This window comes from Bos indicus, chromosome 4 (assembly GCF_029378745.1).
Source record: "Bos indicus isolate NIAB-ARS_2022 breed Sahiwal x Tharparkar chromosome 4, NIAB-ARS_B.indTharparkar_mat_pri_1.0, whole genome shotgun sequence".
Taxonomy (NCBI): domain Eukaryota; kingdom Metazoa; phylum Chordata; class Mammalia; order Artiodactyla; family Bovidae; genus Bos; species Bos indicus.
In genome coordinates, this window is record NC_091763.1 from 13,438,512 (window position 1) to 13,463,324 (window position 24,813).

The 24,813-nt window shown below is 40.5% G+C and overlaps 1 protein-coding gene across 7 annotated transcripts in view; it reads left to right on the forward strand.

The window, feature by feature from the left end:
* The window catches only part of DYNC1I1 (dynein cytoplasmic 1 intermediate chain 1), a 379,649-nt gene that overhangs the window by 41,471 nt on the left and 313,365 nt on the right, over positions 1-24,813 (forward strand). For 5 of the 7 annotated variants that reach the window (XR_011566171.1, XM_070787517.1, XM_070787515.1 and 2 more), the window contains exons 2-4: positions 2,880-2,996; positions 12,226-12,340; positions 15,028-15,169. Coding sequence is in view for 6 of the 7 variants with exons in the window: in XM_070787517.1 (XP_070643618.1) it covers positions 2,889-2,996; positions 12,226-12,340; positions 15,028-15,169 (365 nt within the window). In the remaining variant the exon portion in view is untranslated. The remainder of the gene's footprint in view (positions 1-2,879; positions 2,997-12,225; positions 12,341-15,027; positions 15,170-24,813) is intronic. The other 2 variants (XM_019959716.2, XM_019959717.2) reach the window with 1 other exon arrangement.

The following is a 24,813-nucleotide window of genomic DNA, read 5'->3' on the forward strand; positions in this document are numbered from 1 at the left end:
AACCATCTCATCCTCTGTTGCCCCCTTCTTCTCCCGCCCTGAATCTTTCCCAGCATCAGGGTCTTTTCCAATGTGTGGGTTTTTCACATCAGATGGCCCAACTGTTGGAGCTTCAGCATCAGTCCTTCCAATGAATATTTAGGGTTGATTTCCTTTAGGATTGACTGGTTTGATATCCTTGCTGTCCAAGGGACTCTCAAGAGTCTTCTCCAACACCACAATTTGAAAGCATCAGTTCTTCGACACTCAGCCTTCTTTATGGTCCAGCTCTCACATCCGTACATGACTACCGGAAAAACCATAGCTTTGACTATACAGATCTTTGTTGGCAAAGTGATGTTTCTGCTTTTTAATACGCTGTCAAAGTTTGTCATAAATTTTCTTTCAAGGAGCAAGCATCTTTCACTTTCAAGGGATAAGAATAGGCATAAGAAAATTTATATCCTGCTTTCATTTTGCCACTTTTCTTTTTCATACGCCTGTTGGTTTCCCAAACCTTATTACACCTAGTGAGCCCACTTTGCTGTTTTTTCAGGTCTTTGCCACTTGCCTCCACAGGTCTGTTCTTACTGACTAAAGCTTGTATTTCTTGACTTGAATTCATCTGCACCTCTCATGCAGAGCCTGCTGGTTCTGTCTTCTGCAGGTCTTTCCAGATCTCTCTCTCCCCTTCCTGTGCTAGTCCCTGACCTCATTCCATATCCAGTTCAAATTCCACTACTCAGAGCTCTCCTCATCTACTCCACCAGATCTATGTCTTGTTCTGCATCCATTGGCGATCAGCAGAGTGGAGTTCAGAGCATGAACATGCTTAAACTGAGGTCCTTCTGTGTATGGACTTTAACTTGAACTCGGGCAAACTCCAAGAGATAGTGAGGGTCTCCAAGAGTCAGACACAACTTAGCAACTGAACAACAACAAATGTATGGACTATACAGGGTTAGGTCTTGCTGAATCTCCTTTATCTGAATTGTGAAAAAGGCACTCGTAATAATATTGGTCTCCTTGGATGATTGTGATTAAACATGATAATACATGTGAAGCGTCTGGCACTCAGTGATCAGTGCACTGACCTCTCAGGGAGCATTTCCAGCCACACCGCATGCTCACAGAGCTGAGATGTGCGGTCCTTGAAGGGAAGAATCTGGCTCTGCAGAGAATGCCTAGCACAGGTTAACTATTCAATGAGCATGTGTTGAAAATAGCAGAGATTGATTATCATGATGATGGTTATTATTATTTCTGCAAATCTTTGCCATCATATTATAAGAAAAAATGTGTGTGGTGGGACAGGAGGAACACAGGACACTCCCAGTGTGTATTTCATCTGAACGTGCCTAAGGGTGACTGCAGATTCTTGATTACCTTCTAAAGAGTGACAGGAAGCTCCAGGATTTTTCACTGCTTGTGGTTTTTTTTTTTTTTTTTTTGCTTGTGTTTTATATGTACATATAATGCACACACACACATATATAAAAATATATGTATATATAAAGTTTATTTATTTGTTTAACTTTGACTGTGCTGGGCTTTCTTGGCGCGGGCTTTTCTTAAGTTGCTAGGAACGTGGGCTACTCTGTAGCTGTTGTGTGCAGGCTTCTCATGGGAGTGGCTTCTCTTGCTGCAGAGCACAGGCCCTTGGGCACGCAGGCCTCAATGGGTGCAGTGTGTGGGTTCTGTAGTTGCCGCTCTCCAGCTCTAGAGCACAGGCTCAGTAGTTCTGACACGACCAAGCTGCACCTAGGCCTGTGGAGTCTTCCCGGATCAGGGATTGAACCCATGTCTCCTGCATTGGCAGGCAGAGTCTTTACTGCTGAGCCACCAGGGAAGCCCCACTGTGTACCTTTTAGGGCGTTTTTTTTCCATCCCTCACTTTGTCATCTATTTAGAAGTATACTATATGTGTGTTTCATCATAGTTGCATACAAGTAGTATGCAAATGGATACTTGTGACATTTATGATTCGTTTTTAAAAAAATTTAGGAGTTTGGGTCGCAGAAAGGTTCTTCATTTCTCCGTGCTTCCATTTTCTTAGTTTCCAATTGGGCGCAGAAAAGAGACATATGAATGATGGATAATTGGTGACAGTCTTCTCCAAATTCATTTTACTTGACATTTCTGGCACCATCGCCCCTAGGATCATCCTCACCGTTAACATGAAAACTCTTGTTCAGATCAATTTTCCCAAGAACTTGTCATAGTGTTATCTCCTAATTCATGTGCTCACAAGCATTTTTTGCTGTGAAAAGGAAAAGTGCCAGAATAAGCAGAATTGCATTCAGTATGCAAATGAAAGTTTTATAGAAATAGGGTTGTACTGGAGATGAGATTAATTGTGACAGTTCAGGAGGAGTTTTACAGGAAAAGATGAACATGTTAGGTCTTCAGTGGCTGTCTTCCCTAATGCATATAATATTAGGCAAAATGAAATCTCCATGTGCCCAAGCTTGGTGGAGGAATGTTTATTGAGTGCATAGAAATTTGAGCAAGGCATGTCTCTAAGAGTTTATGACAGCCCATTTTCTTTTCTCGGTGTGAGGATGAATTGGTCCATTATCATCTAAATTGGAAGTCATGATGATGGTTCTTCTTTGAGTCTCTTGTTGTTTACTTGTTAAGAAACTTGTACAGGAAAATGTGTTATTCTGAATTAAGCTGCTATTATAGAATAGTCTTCCCCATGAAAAGGGAAGATTTTATATAGGGGGAGATCAGATCTAACTTAATTTATTTGATTTTTCAACAGAGGGTAAGGTATACAATCGGTTACTACCCAGAAGTCCTGTTTTCAAGTTTGATTGCCTTTTGAACGATTTCTGCAGTGATCATACAGAAAAGTTATTTGTGTATATTCACTTTTTTTCTTCTTTTGCTCCAAGGAAACCAACATGTCTGACAAAAGTGACTTAAAAGCTGAGCTAGAGCGCAAAAAACAGCGCTTAGCACAGATAAGAGAAGAGAAGAAACGGAAGGAAGAGGAGAGGAAGAAGAAAGAGGTAAGTCCTGGGTGCTGTGCTGTGATCAGGGAAAAGGAAAACCACTCAGTTCCTAGGGGCTGGTCAGATGGATGAAGAGGACCCTGTGAAAGAATGCGTTTACAATACCTGCATAAAATGAGTGGTATTTACATACTTAGAACAGTAAGGTCACTGCCATCTATTGTGTACTGGTCAGGCACCACATAAATGGTCAATAGCATTTGGTCCAGAGACCTCCAAACCCCAGGTTTACCCCAGACTTGAACAGAACCCTGAAAGTGATCTACGATAGTTCTACTGTTAGAAATTCCTTCACCTTTCCGGGTGTCAGTTCCCTGTGCTTAACAGGGAAATAGCGGTGTGTTTATTTTGTTCAGTCATGAGGATGAAAAAAGTTGATCTTATAAAGCACTTAGCAATATCTGGGATATGTTGTTGTTCAGTCCTGTCTGACTCTCTGCGACCCCAGGGACTGCAGCATGCCAGGCCTCCCTGTCCCTCAGTATCTCCTGAAGTGTGCCCAAGTTCATGTCCATTGCGTCGGTGACATCATCCAGCCATCTCATCCTCTGATGTCTTCTTAGCAACTCTGTCCCAGTAACCTGGGACGTAGTTACTACTTAATAAACGTTAGTGTCGAGCAAAGGCTTTTAAAGAAACTACCCAACCTGAACATTTTAGGAGGAAAATAGAAAAGGATGCTAGTGAATTGCCATTATTTCCTCAGTGTATGTATTTTTCAGAGTAGATAAGTATGATGGAATTGGTAAAGGGAAAGCTGCATTTTTCTCCTTTGATGAGGGAGTAGATAGGATAGTAGATACTGCTGTATGATACGTTACATCCAGCAGAGATTTTACTGACCTCCATTCAGGCCCCTCTTTATGCCAACAACACAACAGAAGCCCAGAGGTGAAGTGCAGCTTTTCTGCCTGTCAGACCTGGAATACAGAACTCTTTTTTTTTTTTTTATTAAATTTTTAGACCATTTAATAAGCATACTATAATAGAAAAGCCATCCTTTCTTTTTCTTAATTTCTTTCACTATTATTTCTAAAGAAATTGTGATGTATGTTCTTTTCCTCTTGTAAAATATTTTTTTAAAACTCCTTTATTGAAGCATAGTTGATTTATAATGTTTGCCAATCTCTGCTGTACAGCTCAGGTATACACAAACACACATTCTTTTTTATACTCTTTTCCATTATGATTTATCACAGGATCTGTAATATAGTTCCCTGTGCTAATCATTAGGACCTTGTTGTTTATCCATTCTAAATGTAATCATTTGCATCTACCAATCCCAAACTCCCAGTCCATCCCTCTCCCTCCCGCTCTCCCCCCTTGGCAGCTAGAAGTCGGATCTCTGTGTCCGTGGATTTGTTTCTGTTTGTAGACACGTTCCTTTGTGCCATACTTTAGGTTCCACATGAAGTGGTATCATACGGCATTTGTCGTTCTCTTTCTGACCGACTTCACTGGGTGTGATCATCTCGGCGATGATGAGTGTGATCAACACGTGAGGCCACACGTGTTGCTGCAGATGGCGGTGTTTCACTCTTTTCAGTGATGGAGCAGGAGTCATTGTGTGTGTGGATCACATCTTCTCTCTTCATTCCTCTGGTGATGGATGTTTAGTTGTTCCCATGTCTTGGCTATTTGAATAGCGCTGCTCTGAACATAGGGGTGCATGCATCTTTTTGAATTATAGTTTTGCCCAAATATTTTCCCGGGATTTCTGGATCATGTGGTGAATTCTATTTGTAGTTTTCTGAGGAACCTCCTTATTGTTTTCCATGGCGGCTGCACCTACTTACATTTCCACCAACAGGGTAGGAATGGAATCTGGGACTCTTAGTTCCCAACTAAATGCCTTTCTGCTATATCGTGTGTCTTTCCTATTATCTCAATCCAACAAATAGCTTATTTTTAATTCTCTGATTTGTTGTGGCAGTGTAGAAATAGCCCACATCTTGTACAAAAACCAGATGCCACATATATTTTTGGTAGCTTTCTAAGAAGGAAACTTTGTATAGTGTGGTAGTGCTATGTGTATAGAGATCAGACCTGCTTCCCTACTTTTATTTTAAGGGAAAAAAGAATGTATTTTGAAGACTTAGAAGCTAAGTGCTGTTTCACACTATAAGGCTGGGAGACCGAGGCAAAAAAAAATCTCTAACAATTATTTTCCAGCAAAGTAAAACATAATTGTGTCCCCCTCTGACCTCCTGGCATCTTGCTTCTCTTGGTGCCATTATGCTTTGATTGATGCCATCGTTTATTTGTCCTTGACAGTGAGCATAATGTTTTGCCTTCAGAGATCTCTGCTGTTATATATGCAGTCTTGAGTGAAGCAGAGGTGAGAATTGACAAGGAACGGCTATTCATTTCCATGTGAAGCCAAAAGAAGCATTAAGTTATTATGCTCCCTTTCCTTCAAATGTCAGCACTTATTGTAGTTTTAAAGCACCTGTTATCCTTTACTAATCATCGGTTTCCTTTTAAACTGACATCCTAATATCCAACTTGAATTCCATAGAATTACCACGAAATGCCAAGTGGTATGGGAAATCTGGCTCCAAATTACGCTGTCTGCTTCATCCTTGTCATTTCACACATTTGGGGGGACGAAATTACAGGCAAACAAGACTGATGGAAACAGGCCACCCTTTCTGTTCCTGTACCACATAGCTTTGCCTGGTGGGGATTTAGCTTTTATTCAACAGACAGAGCCTTGGCGGGTTGGGGACAGCACACTGTGGGGGTGATGGTGTGCAGAGCACCTGGACCTGGGGCCTTCCCGGGCCTCCACCTCCTTTTGGAATTAAAGTTTTACATAGCCTTAGTCTCCTTGTTGCTAAACTGACAGGGTGGTTGAAACCTGACTCTGCTCCACGGTAGGTGCGTATGTGAGTCACTCTGCTGCTGCTGCTAAGTCGCATCAGTCGTGTCCGACTCTGTGCGACCCCATAGACGGCAGCCCAACAGGCTCCTCTGTCCCTGGGATTCTCCAGGCAAGAACGCTGGAGTGGGTTGCCATTTCCTTCTCCATGTGAGTCACTTGGTCGTGTCCAGCTCTCGGCGACCCCAGGGATTGTAGCCTGCCAGCCTCCTCTGTCCATCGGATTTTCCAGGCAAGAATTCTGGAGTGGGTTGCCATTTCCTCCTCCAGGGGATCTTCTCGACCCGGGGATTAAGCCTGCATCTCCTGTGTCTCCTGCATTGGCAAGTGGATTCTTTACCTGCCGAGCCATCAGGGAAGTCTATGGCAATAGAGTCCCAGTCTCCCCTCCCCAGAGTTCCTGGTTTGAAGTATCTAAATAGGGTCAGATCTGGGGATCATTGAACTGTATCATCCTGAAGGTCTATCCTGGCTTTCAGCCCTGACCCTTCAAGTCCATCTCCCCTGCAAAAGATCTTTCCTTGGGTCAGATTGTGATGACTTGGTTTGTTCAGGGAGTCCAGTGTTGTATTAATAAGATGCAGGCAGTAGAACTCTGGGTTAACACAGAGGCTTTCAAGCTTCACGTGGCTGGGAAACCTGGTTCCGCCCTTTGCAGGATGGCCTTGAACGGGTCTGGGATCCCTCTGCACTTGGATTCCCCTCTGTAAAATGGAGAGGAGAGTGGGTCCTTCCTCGGAGTTCTTTGAGGATCCAAGGAGGTGGTGCAGGACTCTGAAGACACAGAGGATCTGCTTGGTAAGAAACGGCTGAAACTCTGCTCCTGAAATGGCCCTCACACCGGGCCAGCAGAACCTGCAGACATTCATCAGCATCAATGCTGGGGACTCCATTTTTCAAAAATGCCCCACTGTCGCACAGTCTTACAATCCAAGGCCCCTAGTTTCCTGGGATGACAGCATTTTGTAGTTGAAAGAAACCTGGAAGTAATCTCTTCTGATCTTTCTTTTTCAAATGCTCTTTGGCCCCAGGGGCTGAGCCTCAGAAGTGATCCGACTTTATCTCCAGTGTCAGGAAGGACCCCCCATTCCAGCCAGTTGTCCAAATCAGAAACCCGGGGTCATGCTTTCAGCACCCCTTCTCCAGCTCCCACTGATCAGGGGTCCCAGACAGGCACAATGGCTCTCCCTGTTCCGTTTAATTTCCTTTCTCCCTAAATCCACATTCCAGCCAGCAAGGCTCGGCTTCTTACATTTCACCCCATGGGCCAGGCTCTCTCTTGACAGGAGTTCATGAATATTCTCTCGCCTTGGCTTCCGCTGCTCTGTTAACCACATGTCTTTCAGTTCTCAGCCGGAATGTCTCTTCCTCTAGAAAGCCTTCTCTAATACCTTTCTCTAACCCATGACTGAGTTAGTCCTATGCCCTATCCCTGACCTTACCAAGTTATTTAGCACCATTTACCTATTCATGTATTTTTTTTTCCTCACTAAGCACAAGCTTTGGGGGACAGGGTTGTATTTTTCATCACAGAGTCAATGTCCAGCACAGATCCTGCCACATAGTAGGTCTTCAATAGAGGGGCACTTCCCTGGTGGCTCAGACAGTAAAAGAATCTGCCTGCAATACAGGAGACCCAAGTTCAATTCCTGGGGAAGATCCCCTGGAGAAGGGAATGGCTACCCATTCTAGTATTCCTGCCTGGAGAATTCATGGAGAGAGGAGCCTGGCGGGCTACAGTCCATGGAGTTGCAAAGAATTTGACACAACTGAGTGACTAACATTTTCACTTTTCATATAACTAAGGAGTGAGTGAATGAATGAACAGCTAACCTGGGTAGGGCGGGTCTGAGATGCTGGTCACAGACATTCTTTCCAAGCACCTGCATTTTTTTTCTGTGAATTTCCTTGGAAGCTTCGGATCCTGAGTCTGTGGGATGCTCCAGTTAAGGGTCGTTGTCATTGACTCTCGAGTTTAAGATTTTCTAGTTTTTGTCTTGTTTGTAGACAGTCAGAAATAGCCTTAAGCTTATGTTGGAGGAGGAAATGGCAACCCACTCCAATATTCTTGCCTGGAGAGTCCTGTGGACAGAGGAGCCTGGCAGGCTGCAGTCCACGGGGTTGTGAAGAGTCGGACACGACTGAAGTGACTTAGCATGCATTAAGCTTATGTTTGTTTTTTTCAGCTTTACTTAGGCTTATATTTTGAATAAAACATGTTTAGAATAAAAAGGAAACAAAGTGCTCTTTAATTGCTAATCTGTCAGTGTATTTGCCATGACTGAAAACTAGTGTGAATTGGGACCACCCAGGTTGATTGTCTCCACAGAACCCAGGAAACTGTGTTCATGTATAAAATTACCACTCTCTGTGCCTTTGGATGTCAACTGCTTTCTTGGTTGTGCTATTATGGATGCAATCTGATTTTTAAATAATTATAGTGGCCACCATTTAAGATGCAGAGCCAATTTCATGAAAAATTGGCTTTAAAGCAATGAGGTGTGCTTAATGAGGCCACCCTGAAATTTTGTCCTGTCCTTGGCCTTCTGCTGAATTGCCACAAGGTCAGATGAGATGGTTGGATGGCATCACTGAGTCAATGCACATAACTTGGGCAAATGCCAGGAGATTGTGAGGGACAGGAAAGCCTGGCATGCTGTAGTCCATGGGGTTGCAAAGAGTTGGACAAGACTTAGTGACTGAGCAATGAACTACAGGATGGACTGAGGTTTTCTGACCTGTCCTCGGGTGTTAACAACTCTGCAGCTGTCTTTAGAAAAATGACGAATCCTTCAGCTGACAAATTTTCTTTCTTCAGGTCCCCTCTCTGGGTCTCAACTCTGATGACTCTCACAAACAGAAATACCATTTGCTGGGAGAGACATGGAGCATATTTTAAATTACTACTATGCAAAAACTCCTTATTGAGTCATTAAAATGTATGAGGACTCTGTAGTATGTGCATGGGAAATATCAAAGGTTTCATGATTAGGGCACTTGGTCTAACTGTCTTGGATGAAGAAGCACATTGTTTAGTGTAAGGTGTTAATTGATAGCAGTTAGGGACTGGCTTTATTTCCAATAAGCCCCAGTTACCTAACTTTGCATTTTTCCCGGTCAACTTTGAGTGTCAGAGCTTTCCTAAGCTTCTGCTATGTCTAGATGGACAGTTTATCCTTACTAATATATGTCATCTGTCATTGCATTGTCTGTTGCGTTAAGAAGTAAAAAAAAGGCAGAAGGCAGAGAATGCGTTGTGGCGGTGCCTTGTGTTGTGGGGGAGACACTTTGGAGATGGAGTTCTGGGTGCTGCTTTTGCACACTGTCTGGCCATGCGTGTTGACACGAGGTTTACTCTCTGGTACGTGTCTTGTTCTCGTTCAGTTGCTAAGTCATGTCCAGCTCTTTTGCAACCCAAAGGACTGTAGCCCGCCAGGTTCTTCTGTCCATAGGCTTTCCCAGGCAGGAATACTGATGTGGGTTGCCATTCCTTCTCCAGGGGATCTTCCCAACCCAGGGATCGAACCCATGCTTCCTGCTGGGCAGTCAGATTCTTTACCACTGAGCCTCCAGGGAGGCCCACTCTAATATGTTTCTTGAATGCTTAATGATGAAAGTTAGAATGAAAGAAAAAAAAAACAAATTCTGTGCCTTTCTGCCTAGGGCATACATGACAGAAAGTTATAGATAATATGCCTTCAGTTTATTCAAAAGGAAAAGATTTGATGGTTCTTCTTCTGTTTCACTCTATATGAGCTTCATTGGAACTCGCATTCATTATCCCTGGCACCCTGTTGTCCTTAAATAAATTTTTGTTGAAAGGATGAAGAAAGATTCAATGTTTTTGTTGCTATTGCTAGAATATAGAAATGGCTTTGTTGTGAGCACTGGGTCACTGGGAGCTCAGATGATGCCTTCTCATGGTAGTGTGGGAAAGGAGCTTTCTGAATGAGGTATAGCTGGTGAAAACGCTCCTGAATGGTGTATCATTCTTAGATTCGATGTCTTAGAACATAACAGTTACCAAAGGCAGTTGTTTCATTCATTCAGCATTTTCAAACTGAGCGTCGACTGTGTGGCAAGCCTGGATCTAGATGTGAGGATATAGTTGTGAACAAAATAAATACATATCTGTTCTCAGTGAAGTTGACAGTCCAGTCAGTCATGGCTCACCTCTTCACTGTAAAACCATGCTATGCCATTTTGGCTTCCTGAGACAAATTTTGCTTATCTTGGTTTTTTTTTTAATTTATATTTCAGTAGTGACAGTGGTGATTCCCTTTTCTTTCATTGCCCCACTTTCCCTTCAATCCTTCTTTTAAATTTATGACAGGGGAACATTGATATAGATCATCACTCTGCAAGGTCCTTTTTTAAAATCTTAGATCTGTCTTTGCCTCTGGGCTTCCCAGGTGGTGTAGTGGTAAATAAACAGCCTGCCATTGCAGGGGACGTAAGAAACACGGGTTTGATCCCTGAGTTGGGGAGATCTGCTAGAGGAGGGCCTGGCAACCCTTTCCGGTATTCTTGCCAGGAGAATCCCGTGGACCAAAGAGACTGGCGGGCTCTAAAGACCATAGCGTCTCAAAGACTTAGACACAGCTGAAGTGACTTAGCATCACACATCTTTGCCTCTGTTGTATGCATAAACTTTGGAACTTGCTAGTTTAAATGTTAAAATTGGGAAAGAAAGTGAGCTTTCATATCTTCCAAGATTAAACTGCCATTTCAGAAATCTCATGGATACATGAGAGAGCCTGAATCTTCTACATCCTCATTAGCCCTTATTGATCCCCATCATGTCAGTTTTCCCTCTGATGACAGAGAGCCAACTCATTGGAAAAGACCCTGATGCTGGGAAAGATTGAGGGCAGGAGGAGAAGGGGGTAACAGAGGATGAGATGGATGGCATCACCAACTCAATGGACATGAGTTTGAACAAATTCCAGAAAATATGAAGGACAGGGAAGCCTGGTGTGCTGCAGCTCATGGGTTTGCAAAGAGTCAGACACGACTTAGTGACTGAACAACAAAGACATCACATACCTGAGTGTATTTTAAGCCCGAGGTGAATAAAACAGAAGCACTGAGCCCTCACTGTGTGCAAAGATGCATTCTGTTTCTAGTCGGTGTATGGGTTACCATCTGGGCGTAAGTCAAAGTTGCATGAACGCTTTCTGTTGCATATGCCATGACAGAAATTATGCTTTTCTGCTTTGAAATGTTCTTTGTATTCCTGAAAGAGGTAATGTGTCTGTGAGGGAGCCCAGCTTGCCCCCGGAGAGGAAGGTGTGTCTGATAAGTGGATAATTGGCTTTTGACAGACTCTGAGACAGTCTCACTCCTGGAAACTCACAAAGCCTTGTTGTGAAGTAGCTGCACATCAAATAGGATATGATCGTGTTTCAGATGTGGGGCAAATGCCTTGTCTTAAGTAGTAATTGTGTTCTGAAAAGGAAAGAAACCCGAGCATTTAATTCCCCCCAGAATTCCACCGCCAACCTTCTTTAACCCATATTTTGGCTTGTTGCTATTTTGACTTGTTGCTTTTCCTTTAACTTTCCCACCAAGCATTCTAGTTTCCTCATTTCAAAGAGACAGACTGGGCATCAGAAGCTCATACAAAGTGTGTCTTCCCCAAGAAAGCACATGGGGAAAGAGTATATCTCTCCTGAAGGACTTTTTGTTTTATATTTTTCCATGTGCATAATTTTCTCCTTTGCGTTAATATGTATAACAGAAGCCTATGAAAATCAGAATTATGTAACAATACTTAGATAAGTCTTGTTCACATGCCTTAATAAAAATTTTAGTCTGGTTTATTGAAACCATGGTAAACTTAGAATACTGATACAATAATGTATTTTACAGTTACAGATTTTCATAACTAATCTTACAGCCAGACACCAATAATTCCTTGTTTGCATAATCCCAAATGTGAGGCATGAATATTACAAATGCACACTCATCAAGAACTGATAATATGTCTTCCCAGAAGGGACACGGGTATCTAAATAACTAGACAGATTTATTTTTTTTTTGTTTAAATCCACATCCAAGTTAGAAATATTTTGTCTTGATGGTTTCTTCTGAGACCAAGTGAGAAAAACTCTCCTCTAACATGTGATAGAGGCAGGAAAAAGCCTTCAACCCGAAGAGAAAGTACTGGGTTAGTAGTTATTAAATGGAGCAGTTACATGTTTTTTCATCCTTTATACACACGTTTATATCTATTTAGGGCTTTTGCCTGGTCTTCGCTGCCATTCATTTGCCATTTTCCGTTTCATCCAGAGGCATACATTTAGCTCGGTTACTCACTTTCTCACTGGCATCTGCTTTTTGTAGGCTGACATGCAGCAGAAGAAAGAACCCGTTCCAGATGACTCTGACCTGGATCGCAAACGCCGAGAGACGGAGGCCCTGCTGCAAAGCATCGGGATCTCGCCAGAGCCCCCTCTAGGTACTTTAGAGTGCTTTGTGTTTTAATATAGCCTCAGATTTGACTTGTGTAGGATATACCATGTCCAGCGTTTACTATTCTTTTACATCTCCTTTTGTTTTTATGTTTTAAGAAATGCTTTGGCTTATGGCTCAGGTGTATTTATTTTTGGAATTGTGGGGGCTGGAAGGAGATAGGAGGACAGATTGTAGAGTGGTTAGCAATTGGCTGCTTACTGGCTGATGCTGCAGTCAACCTAACCCACTGCATTACTGTTAGAGTGTCTTACACTTGTTAAATGAGTTACCACTGGTAAATACCAGAAATCACAAGATGAAGAAGAAAAGCTTCATTTCCATTGCTGAATCCCAGCCTCTCTCTGCCAACCTAAATACTGTGAATCTGGTTATGAATTTCATAACCACCCCAGGCACAGAGTTATTCTATGATGAAAATAGAATGCTCGGTGGGAAACTTAAAGGAAAACTTGAAATGGTGGCAGATTAGCAGCTAATTAACATGTTTAAATTTCTTTGACTCTGTTGTGTATCTTGGTTTCATTGCTGATCGGCGTCTTTACTGCAACACCCTTCCTCCAACTCATTCATACCTGGTTACTTGTCCACGATCTCATTTTATTCAGGATTTGGATGTTGAACTATTTCTTTTATTTTTGTTGAAGGTAACTTGGTACATAATATGTTTATTCTGTCATTATACGTCACTCATGTGATAAGTTATTTTATTTTTCTTTATCCATTTGCTTTCCATACATTTCAGAGTAATCCCAGGGTGTCTGTAAAACTACATGATATCCAATATAGTAAAATAAAAGCTTTAAAAATAATACATATAAATAAAGATAGTATCAGATCCCCTTTTATAAATCGTTCGTTTAATTCCATCATTGGCTTTTATATTAACATAAATTTTCATTTATTTCCATAATTACTTAAATTAACAATAAAAATTATCCCATGAACAATAAAATGGCAAGTGTGTGTATCAGTATAAGTAAGTAAAAGGGCAAAATATAATAATCATATAAATTATTAAGTGTTTCTGGGTATCATTCAGTACATACACACTAAACTAAACACCATGAAAAAACATTTTATGCTCAACCTCAGTGTGTACTAATAGTAAGTAAAATCATATGTCTAACAATGATATAATAACCCCCAATAAGACGTTGATTATTTTGTTAGTTTCTTTGTGGTATGGGAGATGTAACCCACAGGATATTTGAGTGATGGGTCTTCTATGAGGAGCTGACAAACCTTTTTATTACTTAGTTGACAAGTAATACATGTTAGACCCTTGGCAATTATATTTTTGCCTCAAAATAGCCTTTGAAGTTCTGCTGCAGTGTGAACACTGGTTAAACACAACCGTAGAATATTTGTTCTCCCCTAACCTGCGTAAAGCCAGCAATTCAACCTTAAGAGCTAAACAGTTTAAATATCCCTAAACCATGACCAAATTCTGAACTATCCTGTCATCCCTGCCAAAGGGCTCTGGCAAAAGTGGAGCCCGTTTTCAACTTTTATCCATCCCTCCGACTTACCCTCTGACTTACTGCAAAGGGTAATCAGTGAATTAATTGTAGAACCACGTGAAAATTCCTAGTTTCTTGACAGATCTGCCATTGTGTTATAGGATTTGGGCAACATAGTTAAACCCTTTACCTTATTAAATAAATAAAAGGAAATTGCACATGATTGAAACCAAATGGGAATCTACACTATGCATTGAAGTTTCTTGCTGCCCATATGGCTTCTCTGGCAAGAGTGATACTGAGATCCCGTTCTCATCTGGCCTGGAGCCACCTTGGCTATTTGGTGCAGCTTCTATCTGAAGGACGTTTGGCTTGTATCTGAAAGATAGAGGGGGAAAATCCATTTGCATTTCCTCTAATTTATTTTCTTTTATTACCCTTGCTTTGAGAGTGCCACTCTGCACTGACCTTGCTCTTTGAACCTGTTTCTCCTGTCTCCAGAATGGCGGTTTGCCTACGTGTACACGGCAGTGCTTTCTAGAGCTGCCAGATGCAAAGAACACAATTCCCAAACACAGTAAACAGTGCAAGGGATGCAACTATTAATTAAGTGTAAAAATAAAGCAGCCTGGCATTGTGCTTTGTTTTGAAAGAGATTTTTAAATTATTGGGTTCAACATTTACCCTTTTCTCTAACTGTCGTTTAGTCTCTCATAGCAAATGCAGCTTATACTCTACAGACAACAGACTTTCCTCCAAGAAATGCAAAACATGCAGCAGACTTTTCTGACTCCCTGTGACCTTCTAAAATTCCTCAGAATCACTTATTTCATAATCATTTAAAGTTTTATAGACACCTCGTTTTATTTTGAATAGGTCACATCTATACTAACAAAATAAAGTGGAGCATTAGAATTATCTGGATAGTTCATGCTAGAGAGGGATTTGCCTTGAATTATCCAGGTAACTGTTTTGATTCTCCATTTTACTTTGTTAAGGTGGACATGGCCTTAGAATCTCTAAGTTAATTCTGTCTAAATTCATTTCAAATTTTAATTTCCGAAGTATGAAAAATTCACTGGACTCTTTTCCTTTTCTTTTCTTTCCTTTTTTTTTTTTAAATCCTTATCCCATCTCAATCTCTCCTGGCCATACAATCACTTTAATTTGAGCCCGTTTGTTTTGATTTATCTGACACTGCTCTTCCCAGTGCAGCCGCTGCATTTTTTAACATGGGATACCTGTTATTTTCATTATTTAGTCCCAACCCCTATGTCTCCCTCCTCGAAATCAGTGAGCACTCCCAGTGAAGCTGGAAGCCAAGACTCAGGCGACCTGGGACCGTTGACAAGGTAAGAATTGTCCCTTCACAAAGGCCGTGGTGGGATGTCAATAATACCTCCCTCCCTCTCCCCTAAAAAAAGGCAAGAAACCAAAAGTCTGAAAAACCACACCATTCCGTTGCATGTTGTTAACTGTGCACTCCTCTTTACGTATCAGTCATTTTTTTATGTTTACATTTTGGTGGCTTGCTATTTTTGGTGACATAGGATTGATTTTGAACCCTTGAAGTGATAAGTATCACTCTTTCGTGAATAGGCTAATTTGACACCATGTGTCTTATTTGACAAAGCACAAGCATATCCATTGGCTTCAGTTTAAAAGAAAGTAGGGAAGGACCAAAGACAAACGGAATATATATCTAGCTTCTCATTATTCTACCTGGGTTTTGGTTTCCATGAGAATCTTTGTAACACTGAGATGTTGTAACCCTAAATTTACTTTTTCAAAAGTCTTGTTTATTTGCTTAATAGAGTTGACAAATTTGAGAACTCGGTCCCCAAAGTGTTTTTATTATCATTATTAATTATTATAATCATCAGGATTAACTGCTTCATTTTTGTCAGTTGCCAAACTTTTATTACACTAGGTATATTCCAAGATTACGTAACGAACTTCTCAAGGCCGATATAGACATTCTCTAATTTGACCACTGAGGGAACGTCCAAAAATGTAGCAGTGTGACGGGAGAAAGGAGATGGCTCATTAATATGCACAGGGTCATGGAAACGTTCTTAATCCAGGTGTCCTCAGCAGTATTCCCATGTGTGGGTGCCCATAGGCAGGCGATAGAGATGAGTGGGGAGTGGGGCCTTTGGCAGCTTGTTAGCTAGCACTCCCTTTATAAATCTCAGATGCTCTCTTCACAGCTCTTGGGCTTGTTGAGCTCAGATGGGAACATGGACCAGTTTTTCCACACTTTTCAATTTTTCATGAGAAGCTAAGACTGCAAATATTTATGCAACAGTCTCATAGACATTAAGTGTTAATGACTTTGTTAAAAGGAGTTGTGGGCTAGATTTGGCTCATGAGTTGGTGATGTCTGACCTCTCTGACTTTTGAAACAATCATAAAGCATTTTAATAAAGCTTCAATAAAAGAAGCAATCATCCACAGCCCCAGCATTCTAACAGATCAGCCTTTGTCTTGTCAGGGTACTTTTCGATCCTTATCTACCTGTGTATATGTCTTGCTACTGTATATGCTCCTGGAGGAAGTGAAGTGAAAGTCGCTCAGTCATGTCCGACTCTTTGCGACCCTATGGACTTATACAGTCCACGGAATTCTCCAGGCCAGAATACTGGAGTGGGTAACCTTTCCCTTCTCCAGGGCATCTTCCTAACCCAGGGATCAAACCCAGGTCTCCCACATTGCAGGCAGATTCTTGACCAGCTGAGCCACAAGGGAATTCCTGGAGGAGAGGTATACAATTTTGCATTTTTCTCTGTTCATTTAACACCTTATTATGAGCATTATCTTCTGATGGTCCTTTGTTTTCAGAAAAGCCTCAGCAATTTTGGTAGAGGAAAACAGAGAAATGAGAATAGGGTTAGCCTATGTTGTAGGATTTTTAGCTTTCTGAAATCAATACATAAGACTAAAATGATTTCACCAATACCTGTCTGTTCATGAATTTCAGACTTGAGTGTTTTGTCTTCATAGGTCTTTTGAAACAGGTTGGACACTGCTTTCAATTTGAGAAGAGCGAACATAGAGGCTTTTGCGGGCACCAGGCTGGTTTGTGTTAACAAATCGCCTTTGTGATTTGGAGTTGCACACGTCTTCTCCTCATCTTTTGCTTTGAACACTTCAAAAGGTCTTTGAGGGTGGGGGAGGAAAAGTAATAATAACACAGCATGTAAGATCTAACATTTATACAAGAGCTGGCACAGTATAATCACGTTCCTTAGGGGGGTCCATTGGCCTATCATTAAGGTAATATTTTTGCCTGTTTCTGCACAGCGATGGCATTGTGTCAGTGATGCTTAATGTCAAGGGGCTCCACTGGCAGTGTTAAATACTATTACCAACTTCATAGTCGACGAGCCCTTTTGAAAACTTCTGGAGAAAGTTGACTGATGCTGTTAGCACTCTGGGGACAGCAGCAGTTATTCAATTGGAGGGAACCTCATTCCTTTCCCCTTCTTACATGATTTTTTAAAATTAACCACTTTGGAAGAGGTGCTATCCACTTCCACATCACACAAACTCCACAAACTCCAACTAGCTTCAGTTCTCTATAGAAACATTCTGGCAAGAGTGGGCAACTGGAAATCAAGGAGTATATCCCTTGCTAAGTGCAGGTTTCATAGCGATGCAAAGAAACTGGCATTGAGGAAATGATTTTTCAGAAGAACTGAGCACAGGCTTGGCTTGAGAAGGCATTAGGAATAGCTTAGTAAACTGTGCCCTTGTTTTGAACTTAGGCACATTCCATGCAAATTTATGTTTTTGTTTCCATAAAGTATATATGCGAGTAAAATTTCAGAAGAATGTTATATTTCAGTTTTTTAAATTCTACTTGGAATGTCTTTTTCTGTAGAAGAAACATCTTTGAAAGCAGTTACTGTTAACTCTAACACTTCGTAAAACACGAGACTGAGAAAAGCACTTGGTAATTCCTAAGAATATAACTCTATAGCCATAAATTTGCATATTTGTGTAGAATTTGGACTTTTTGAAAAATGGAAAATCTTGCAGAAGATAACTTAGGAATCAAAGCAACACATCTGGTCCTACCTAAAGGTGCACATAAATTCTGCCATTCACTTGCCAGACTTTCAAACCAAAACTACAGTTTGCTTTGCAGAGCCAGAATTAGCAAACACTTCTTATATAACCCCTGTAAGTGGTTAATTTGGAAATTGGCATACTTAATATGCCCTATTATAAAGAAAAGGTTAAATAGTGCTTTAAACATATGAAATATAACAAAATTTTCTTTTATTGATTTTTAAGAGCAGTTAAGTACATTTTCTAAACTGAGTGAATAGAGAGTAGACGAATTTAACATTTTTTCAATTATACCAGTGTAATTTTTAAACTTATAGTATCATAATTTGTGTTCCAATTTCTGCTTCTGTAGTTATAGCCTGCTTCTCATTTACAATTTACATTTGTTGTACTTTTCTCTTTCTCATAATTAGTTTTGGTAGAGTCAATTAATCATTGCTTGTTCAAACATACTGAACAAAGAATAAGCTCTTGGGTTTCAAAAAATTAACCTATTAATACAAAATTTGAAAGACTAGTTTTACATATAAATGTAGATGGAAAAAAATCCTAAATATGTTGTTTGCAGCTGGAATCCAATACAGTATTAAAAGGATACAATGTTATGCTTAATTGTGTTGGATTCAAAAATTCAAGGATATTTTAATATAGAAAAATGCTACCTTAATTCAGCATATAAAAAGGTCAAAGAGGGAAAAGTAAATATTGCAGTATATACTGAAATGGTACTTGCAAAATGTAAATATCTAGTCTCATATTTTAAAACTTAGTAAACTAGGAATATAAATGTTTTTCTCAATATGATAAAGAATATTCATTTCAAAGCAAGAGCTTACATCTTTGATACATGAGAGTGAAGCATTAGCATTTTATAGCTCTTAAGGAATGATTTATGTTTAGTTGAATACATGTCTCTCTTCCTCAGGAAATGATAGGTTCCTTGCAAGAAGGGACTAAGTCATATTTGTGGTTGTGTCCATATGATAGGTGTTAAACATTTATTGAAAGAATCAAGTATCATCCTACTTTTTACAGGGCATGGAGGCACAGAGAGAATAAATAATTTTCTCAGGTTCACGCAGGACATAGCTACAATGCTAGGTTTGAACCTGGGCAGGTCAATACAAGTTTCCACAATCTATACCTCAGCCCTACATCATCTCTAACAGCAATCGCTGTGTGATACACAACCTATTCCATAAGGTAATCGTGATTAAACAAATAGTATCTGTAAAGCACCAGGAAAGGAGTCTGACATATATTAAGAATATGTGAGTTTTAGCTATTAGGTTGATGAAGAAGTAATTGTGGTTTCAGACAATGAATTCTAAATCATTAGAACTAGGCTCAAACACATTTTTATTAATCAAAATAGGAACCATTACAATCAATACATTTTTGCCAATGAGAAATGTTTGTTTATTCCTGTAGCATAAAAACCCATGCTTCAGGATTCAAGGAACTCTTGGAAAGCATTTTCTTCCTCCTGCTTGCTGTGGAAGCATTTTGCCTGAAAATGGTTTTTGAGATGCTTCAAGGCAGTGGTTGTTGGTTGGTGAGAGGTCAGGTGAATATGATGGACGAGGCAAAACCTCGTAGCCCCATTCATTGAACTTTTGAAACTGGTTATGCAATGTGTGGTCAGGCATTGTCAAGGAGAAAAACTGGGCTCTTTTTGTTGACCAGTTACAGGTCATTTTGTTGACCAGTTACAGGTCAACTGCAGGCATTGCAGTTTTCGGTACATCTCATTGATTTGCTGAGCACACTTCTCAGATATAACGATTTCGCTGGGATTCAGAAAGCTGTAGTGGTGGGCAGCAGACCACCAAACAGTGACCATGACCTTGTTTTGGTCCAAGTGTGGTTTTCAAAAGTGCTTTGGAGCTTCTTCTTGGTCCAACCACTGAGATGGACATCTGCGATTATAAAATCCACTTTTCATCACATGTCACAACCCAATCAAGAAATGGTTCATTGTTGTATAGAAAAAGAGAACACAGCACTTCAAAACGACGATTTTTTGATTCTTGGTCAGCTCATGAGGCACCCACTTAGCCAGCTTTTTCACCTTTCCAATTTGCTTCAAATGCCTAATGACCATATAATGGTCGGTGTTGAGTTCTTTGGCAGCTTCTCATGTAGTTGTAAGAGGATCACCTTTGGTGATGGCTCTCAGTTGGTCATTGTCAACTGCCAGTGGCCACCCACTACGCTCTTCATCTTCAAGGCTGTCTCTCCTTTGCCAGACTTCTTGAACACTTCTTGAATGCACACTGCACTGTGCATTCATTAGTAGTTCCCACGCTGAACGTGTTCCTGTTGCGAGTTGTGTCTGCTGCTTTATGACCCATTTTGAACTCAAATAAAAACATCGCTCAAATTTGCTTTTTGTCTAACATGATTTCTGTAAGTCTAAAATAAATGTAAAATACACAGTAGGTAGTAAGTCATTAGCAAAAAAAAATAAGGCAAAAAATGCTCATTAAAATGATATATGCTGCTGCTGCTGCTAAGTCGCTTCAGTCGTGTCCGACTCTGTGCGACCCCATAGACGGCAGCCCACCAGGCTCCCCCGTCCCTGGGATTCTCCAGGCAAGAACACTGGAGTGGGCCGCCATTTCCTTCTCCAATGCGTGAAAGGGAAAAGTGAAAGTGAAGTCACTCAGTCGTGTCCAACTCTTAGCGACCCCATGGACTGCAGCCTACCAGGCTCCTCCATCCATGGGATTTTCCAGGCAAGAGTACTGGAGTGGGGTGCCATTGCCTTCTCCAAAATGATATATAACATAACCATATTTATTTAAAGATGTACTCCAGTATCAAATGGCAAAGTTCAGCAATGCAAAGCCGCAATTACTTTTGCACCAACTTAATATCACTGTTTGATTTACCCTAATCCTTAATTCCTAACCTTCAGATATTTGACCAGAAATGAATCTATTTAAGTGATAATAATTCAGCCCACATTTATTCTTATGGACATGGATGGCTTACAAGGGACTTTGCTTTAGGGCTGTTCTCATGTTTGGCTGAGACTCCTTGGGCTTCCCAGTGACAAAGCTAAATTAGAGAACGCATTGGCTTGTGGAAACTAGGAGAGTATTGACATCATAAAGTTTACTGTACCCCAGGGCATGGGCTACACACTGTCCAAAATTTGATTTAAAAGGAATACTTTCAAAGTGATTTCAAAGTTAAAATATGTCTCAATATGATAACATATTGTGCAGTCTCTTACTACATAACCTCCTTAACTAGATAGAAGATGACTGATGTTTGAATTTTGTGACAAGTGGCTTGGGCGGATGGATAGTAATACAGTAATTCAGTTGATTTCTGTCCTCCTTTTGGACCATCTATGGCCTAAATACCATCACTAAGTTTTCTACCTTCCAGTCAGTCAAGGACACTCAAGCACCCCCCCATTTATTTTTAATGATCTCTTATTATAGAAATAATATCAGGTCATTTTATACAATTAGAAAAGATAAATGAGCAAAAGTAGAAAAAATTACATTCCTACGAAGAATATGCATTGGCATTCTTAATACCTTAGTGTATATTCTTTCACACAAGATGTATGTCATCATATATATGATAAATGATGTCATACTGTACAAACTGAAGAACTTGCATTTCTAGTCAAGTATTTCTATTTTTCCATTTCAGTACATTTTCAACTTATCTACTATATATACCATCTTCAGATTTCCCCAGTTGCTCCCAACATAATCCCATTATATTAAAATTGTCTTCTTTCCCAGCTGTCAATACCTATCAGCTAAAACCCTTATGTCCTTGATTTTCTGTACAGAGGTGAGGCCTCTCCCAAGGGGACCTTAGAGAAGCAGAAACAGAAGTGTCTTCTGAAACCCTTAACAGGAGAACAGAAGTATAGAGGAAGTGGATTAGGGTTCTTTGGGGCTTCTAGCGTCACGTGCATAGCAGACCAGAACTGAAACTGATGTCTGCAGATACTCTGCTATTCAATTTGAATGGTAGGCTTCCATATAGTTCATATTGTTTTATATTGAAAAAATACTTGGGGTAAAATTCAGATATTTAATTTTCTAAATAATATTTAAATTCAGATATTTAATAAACTCTACCTTTCCCTGATCCACTTATTGCCTAGTGAACTCATGAATGAGGCATTTAGAATAATTTATTCATGGTCAACTTGTACTGGCCGCACCTGGTCACCACTTTTTTCTCGTGATTTGAGGAGAGGAAAGTGTATTCAGGGGCTCCGTGAGCTTAATGCCCAACACGAAATCCTCAGGACTTTCAACTGCATCCACAATTGGACTCCATTGGATTCTCTGGCACTCTATGAACCTCAACGGATTTTTACCTCTTTTTGGTGAAACCATCCTCATCTTTTAAGGTGCTCTGATAACTCAGAGGCTAAAGGCAAGATGTTAAGGAGGTTTTAGTAAAGGTGAAAAAGTACAACTCAATAATGCCAAACCTAGGGGGGAATTTAGTAAGACTATTAAGATTTTGTATATACAAAATTCATTAAATTATCTTTATGTAAAGAGGAGTTGGCAGGATGCTTGCTACCAGCTAATTGGACTTCAGGGAGACTGAAAATCTCTGATTCAAGGCTATTTAAAAGTCACTGTCTTTACAAATTAAAATAAATTGTGTACTATAGGATTTTTTTTCTTTATGTAGCACATGGACTGACTAGTTAAAAATTGTTGCTATCTTGTCAGGCAGAGAGTACTGTATATAACCATATGGTTATAGTATCAGGGTAAGCATCTATTTTTAGCAGAGTTGCTGAGCTTTCTTCCAGAGAGACAACTTACTGGATAGCAGGTCCTTTATGGAAGATTTGGGGAAAACACATCCTTTTTTTCTGATGGGAAGTCTTGCATTTCTCTGAATCCAGCGCAAATGGACTTCCTGCGTGACTCAGAGTGGCCTGTGTCAGAGCTCCTGGTTAGGGCTTCTCTGTTAGCCAGTGGAGGGAAGATTCTCACCCAGTCAATTAAGAAAGAGGCTTGGTATAAGTATGTGTTGCACTGTTCCAGTTTTATTTCTGACATCAGAAAATCTTTATCATCATCACTGCCAGTCCAAAGTAAGGAAATCATTGAGGCTGGAAAGCAAAACATTAACTCATTATTTAAATGTCATTCTTAATTAATTGACATCACATTAACGATTCTGACAGGCTGAGTGATATGATAGATATTTAAATGTCTTTGTTATTCAATGTATTCCTTTTGGAAGTGGCACTTAGAGAAACAGTTTGGGGATGACACTGACTGGGGATTTTCTCTTGGGCACTATGCTCACATTGGCCCAAACTTTTCTTTGTCGGTTTAGTGACTAGTGATTTGTTTGATATAGAAGACATGTGAAGCAAGAGTCCAGAAAAACTCTGGGAGTCAGAGTACCCTGCCCTTGAGCAATCTTTCTACCTCTTCAAGATAAGCTTTCCTTCTTCAGTATGGAAGTGAGTCTGAAAATTCTTCTGGAACCATGTGATGGCATCATGCCACACAGACTGAGTTCTTCAGAAGTGGCTTGCAGAGATGAAGGAAATCAGGCAGACATGCCCTGATGTATGCTCTCATTTTTTTTACATAAAGAAAGTAAAAACTGTTTCTTAGGGAACCAACTTGCCCTCATACTTAACACCTATCTGCAGAAAATGCAGGTAAAGACCATTCATTTGTTCATTCGTTGATCACATTCATTCAGTAACCAGTTAAGAATCTATCGTACAACACAATAAATGCTAGACCTGCAAGGAAGACAACAATGAAGGAATTCTTCTCTCTTCTAAAGATCCCACTTCGAGTAAATGACATATTTAATTTGAAGCTGTCTGAGGATATGTTTCTATGTAGTTCCAGCTCTCGAATATTTGTACTCATAGAGGTGAGCAGTAATATCATAAAGCATTATTCCCAGGTGCAGTTAATTTGTATATTCTTGTGGGACAAGTGCTTGTGATTCATTACTTAGAGTCTTGATATTTGGTCTTGATATTAGGTACTTGGTAAATTTATTTATTGAGGTAGGGGTGTGTGGGTGTGTGTGTATGTGTGTGCATGTGTATACACACTTATGCACATGCACAGTTTGCAGAAACCTCAATGGGATGGGTGCGGGGTGAGTGAAGAGATGAGGACCCAGGTAAAAGCTGGGTAGTGCAAGGTTGCTGGGCTAGTTGCCAGAAGTGGCCTTTGCTCAAGGGGAGCTGTTGGCAGTGGTCAGAGCACTCAGATACAAAGCAAGGATTTCCTAGCAGAAACAAGGCAGAAACCAGTTACTGGGCTCAGGGCAGAAAGGCAGGTGGGACTCACAGTGTGTTTGTCTTGATGCTGAGGCCCCTGGGCTTGGTAACAGTGCTCCTTATATCCTTCAGACCATCTGTACTTGGTTTTAAAGCTTGATGCAGGGCTACTATTGAGGTCAAGTAGATTGCAGGTTGGCAAAGAGAACTGTGGGATAAGAAGCGCAGTCCCATAGAGAGACAAGCTATTTGTGAATGAGGTTATTGAGGACAAATATATTTAGAGAATAAGGCATTTGAGTTGGGTCTCACATGGTGGCTATGCTTTGGACAAGTAGAGATGGGAGAAAGGGCATTCCAGATCATATAGAGGGAGAGGTGGGGGAGAGGAGACGTGTGGGGCATAGAATGTGTGTGAAGGAGTTTGAAAATACATCAGAATCTGGGAGGCAAGTATGGCCTTGGATTCCTAGTCCTATATTTGGAGCCAGGAAAATATTGAATTTACCTGGAAACTTACTAAAAATACAGATACCTAAGGCATAGATCTGAGTTGAGGTCTGGACCACTGCATTTTTGTAATGCTTTCAAGATTTGAGGATGTGTTTGGGGGAGCCATAGATCTGATAAAAAGGACAGAAAATGTGAATGAGGATTGTGGTG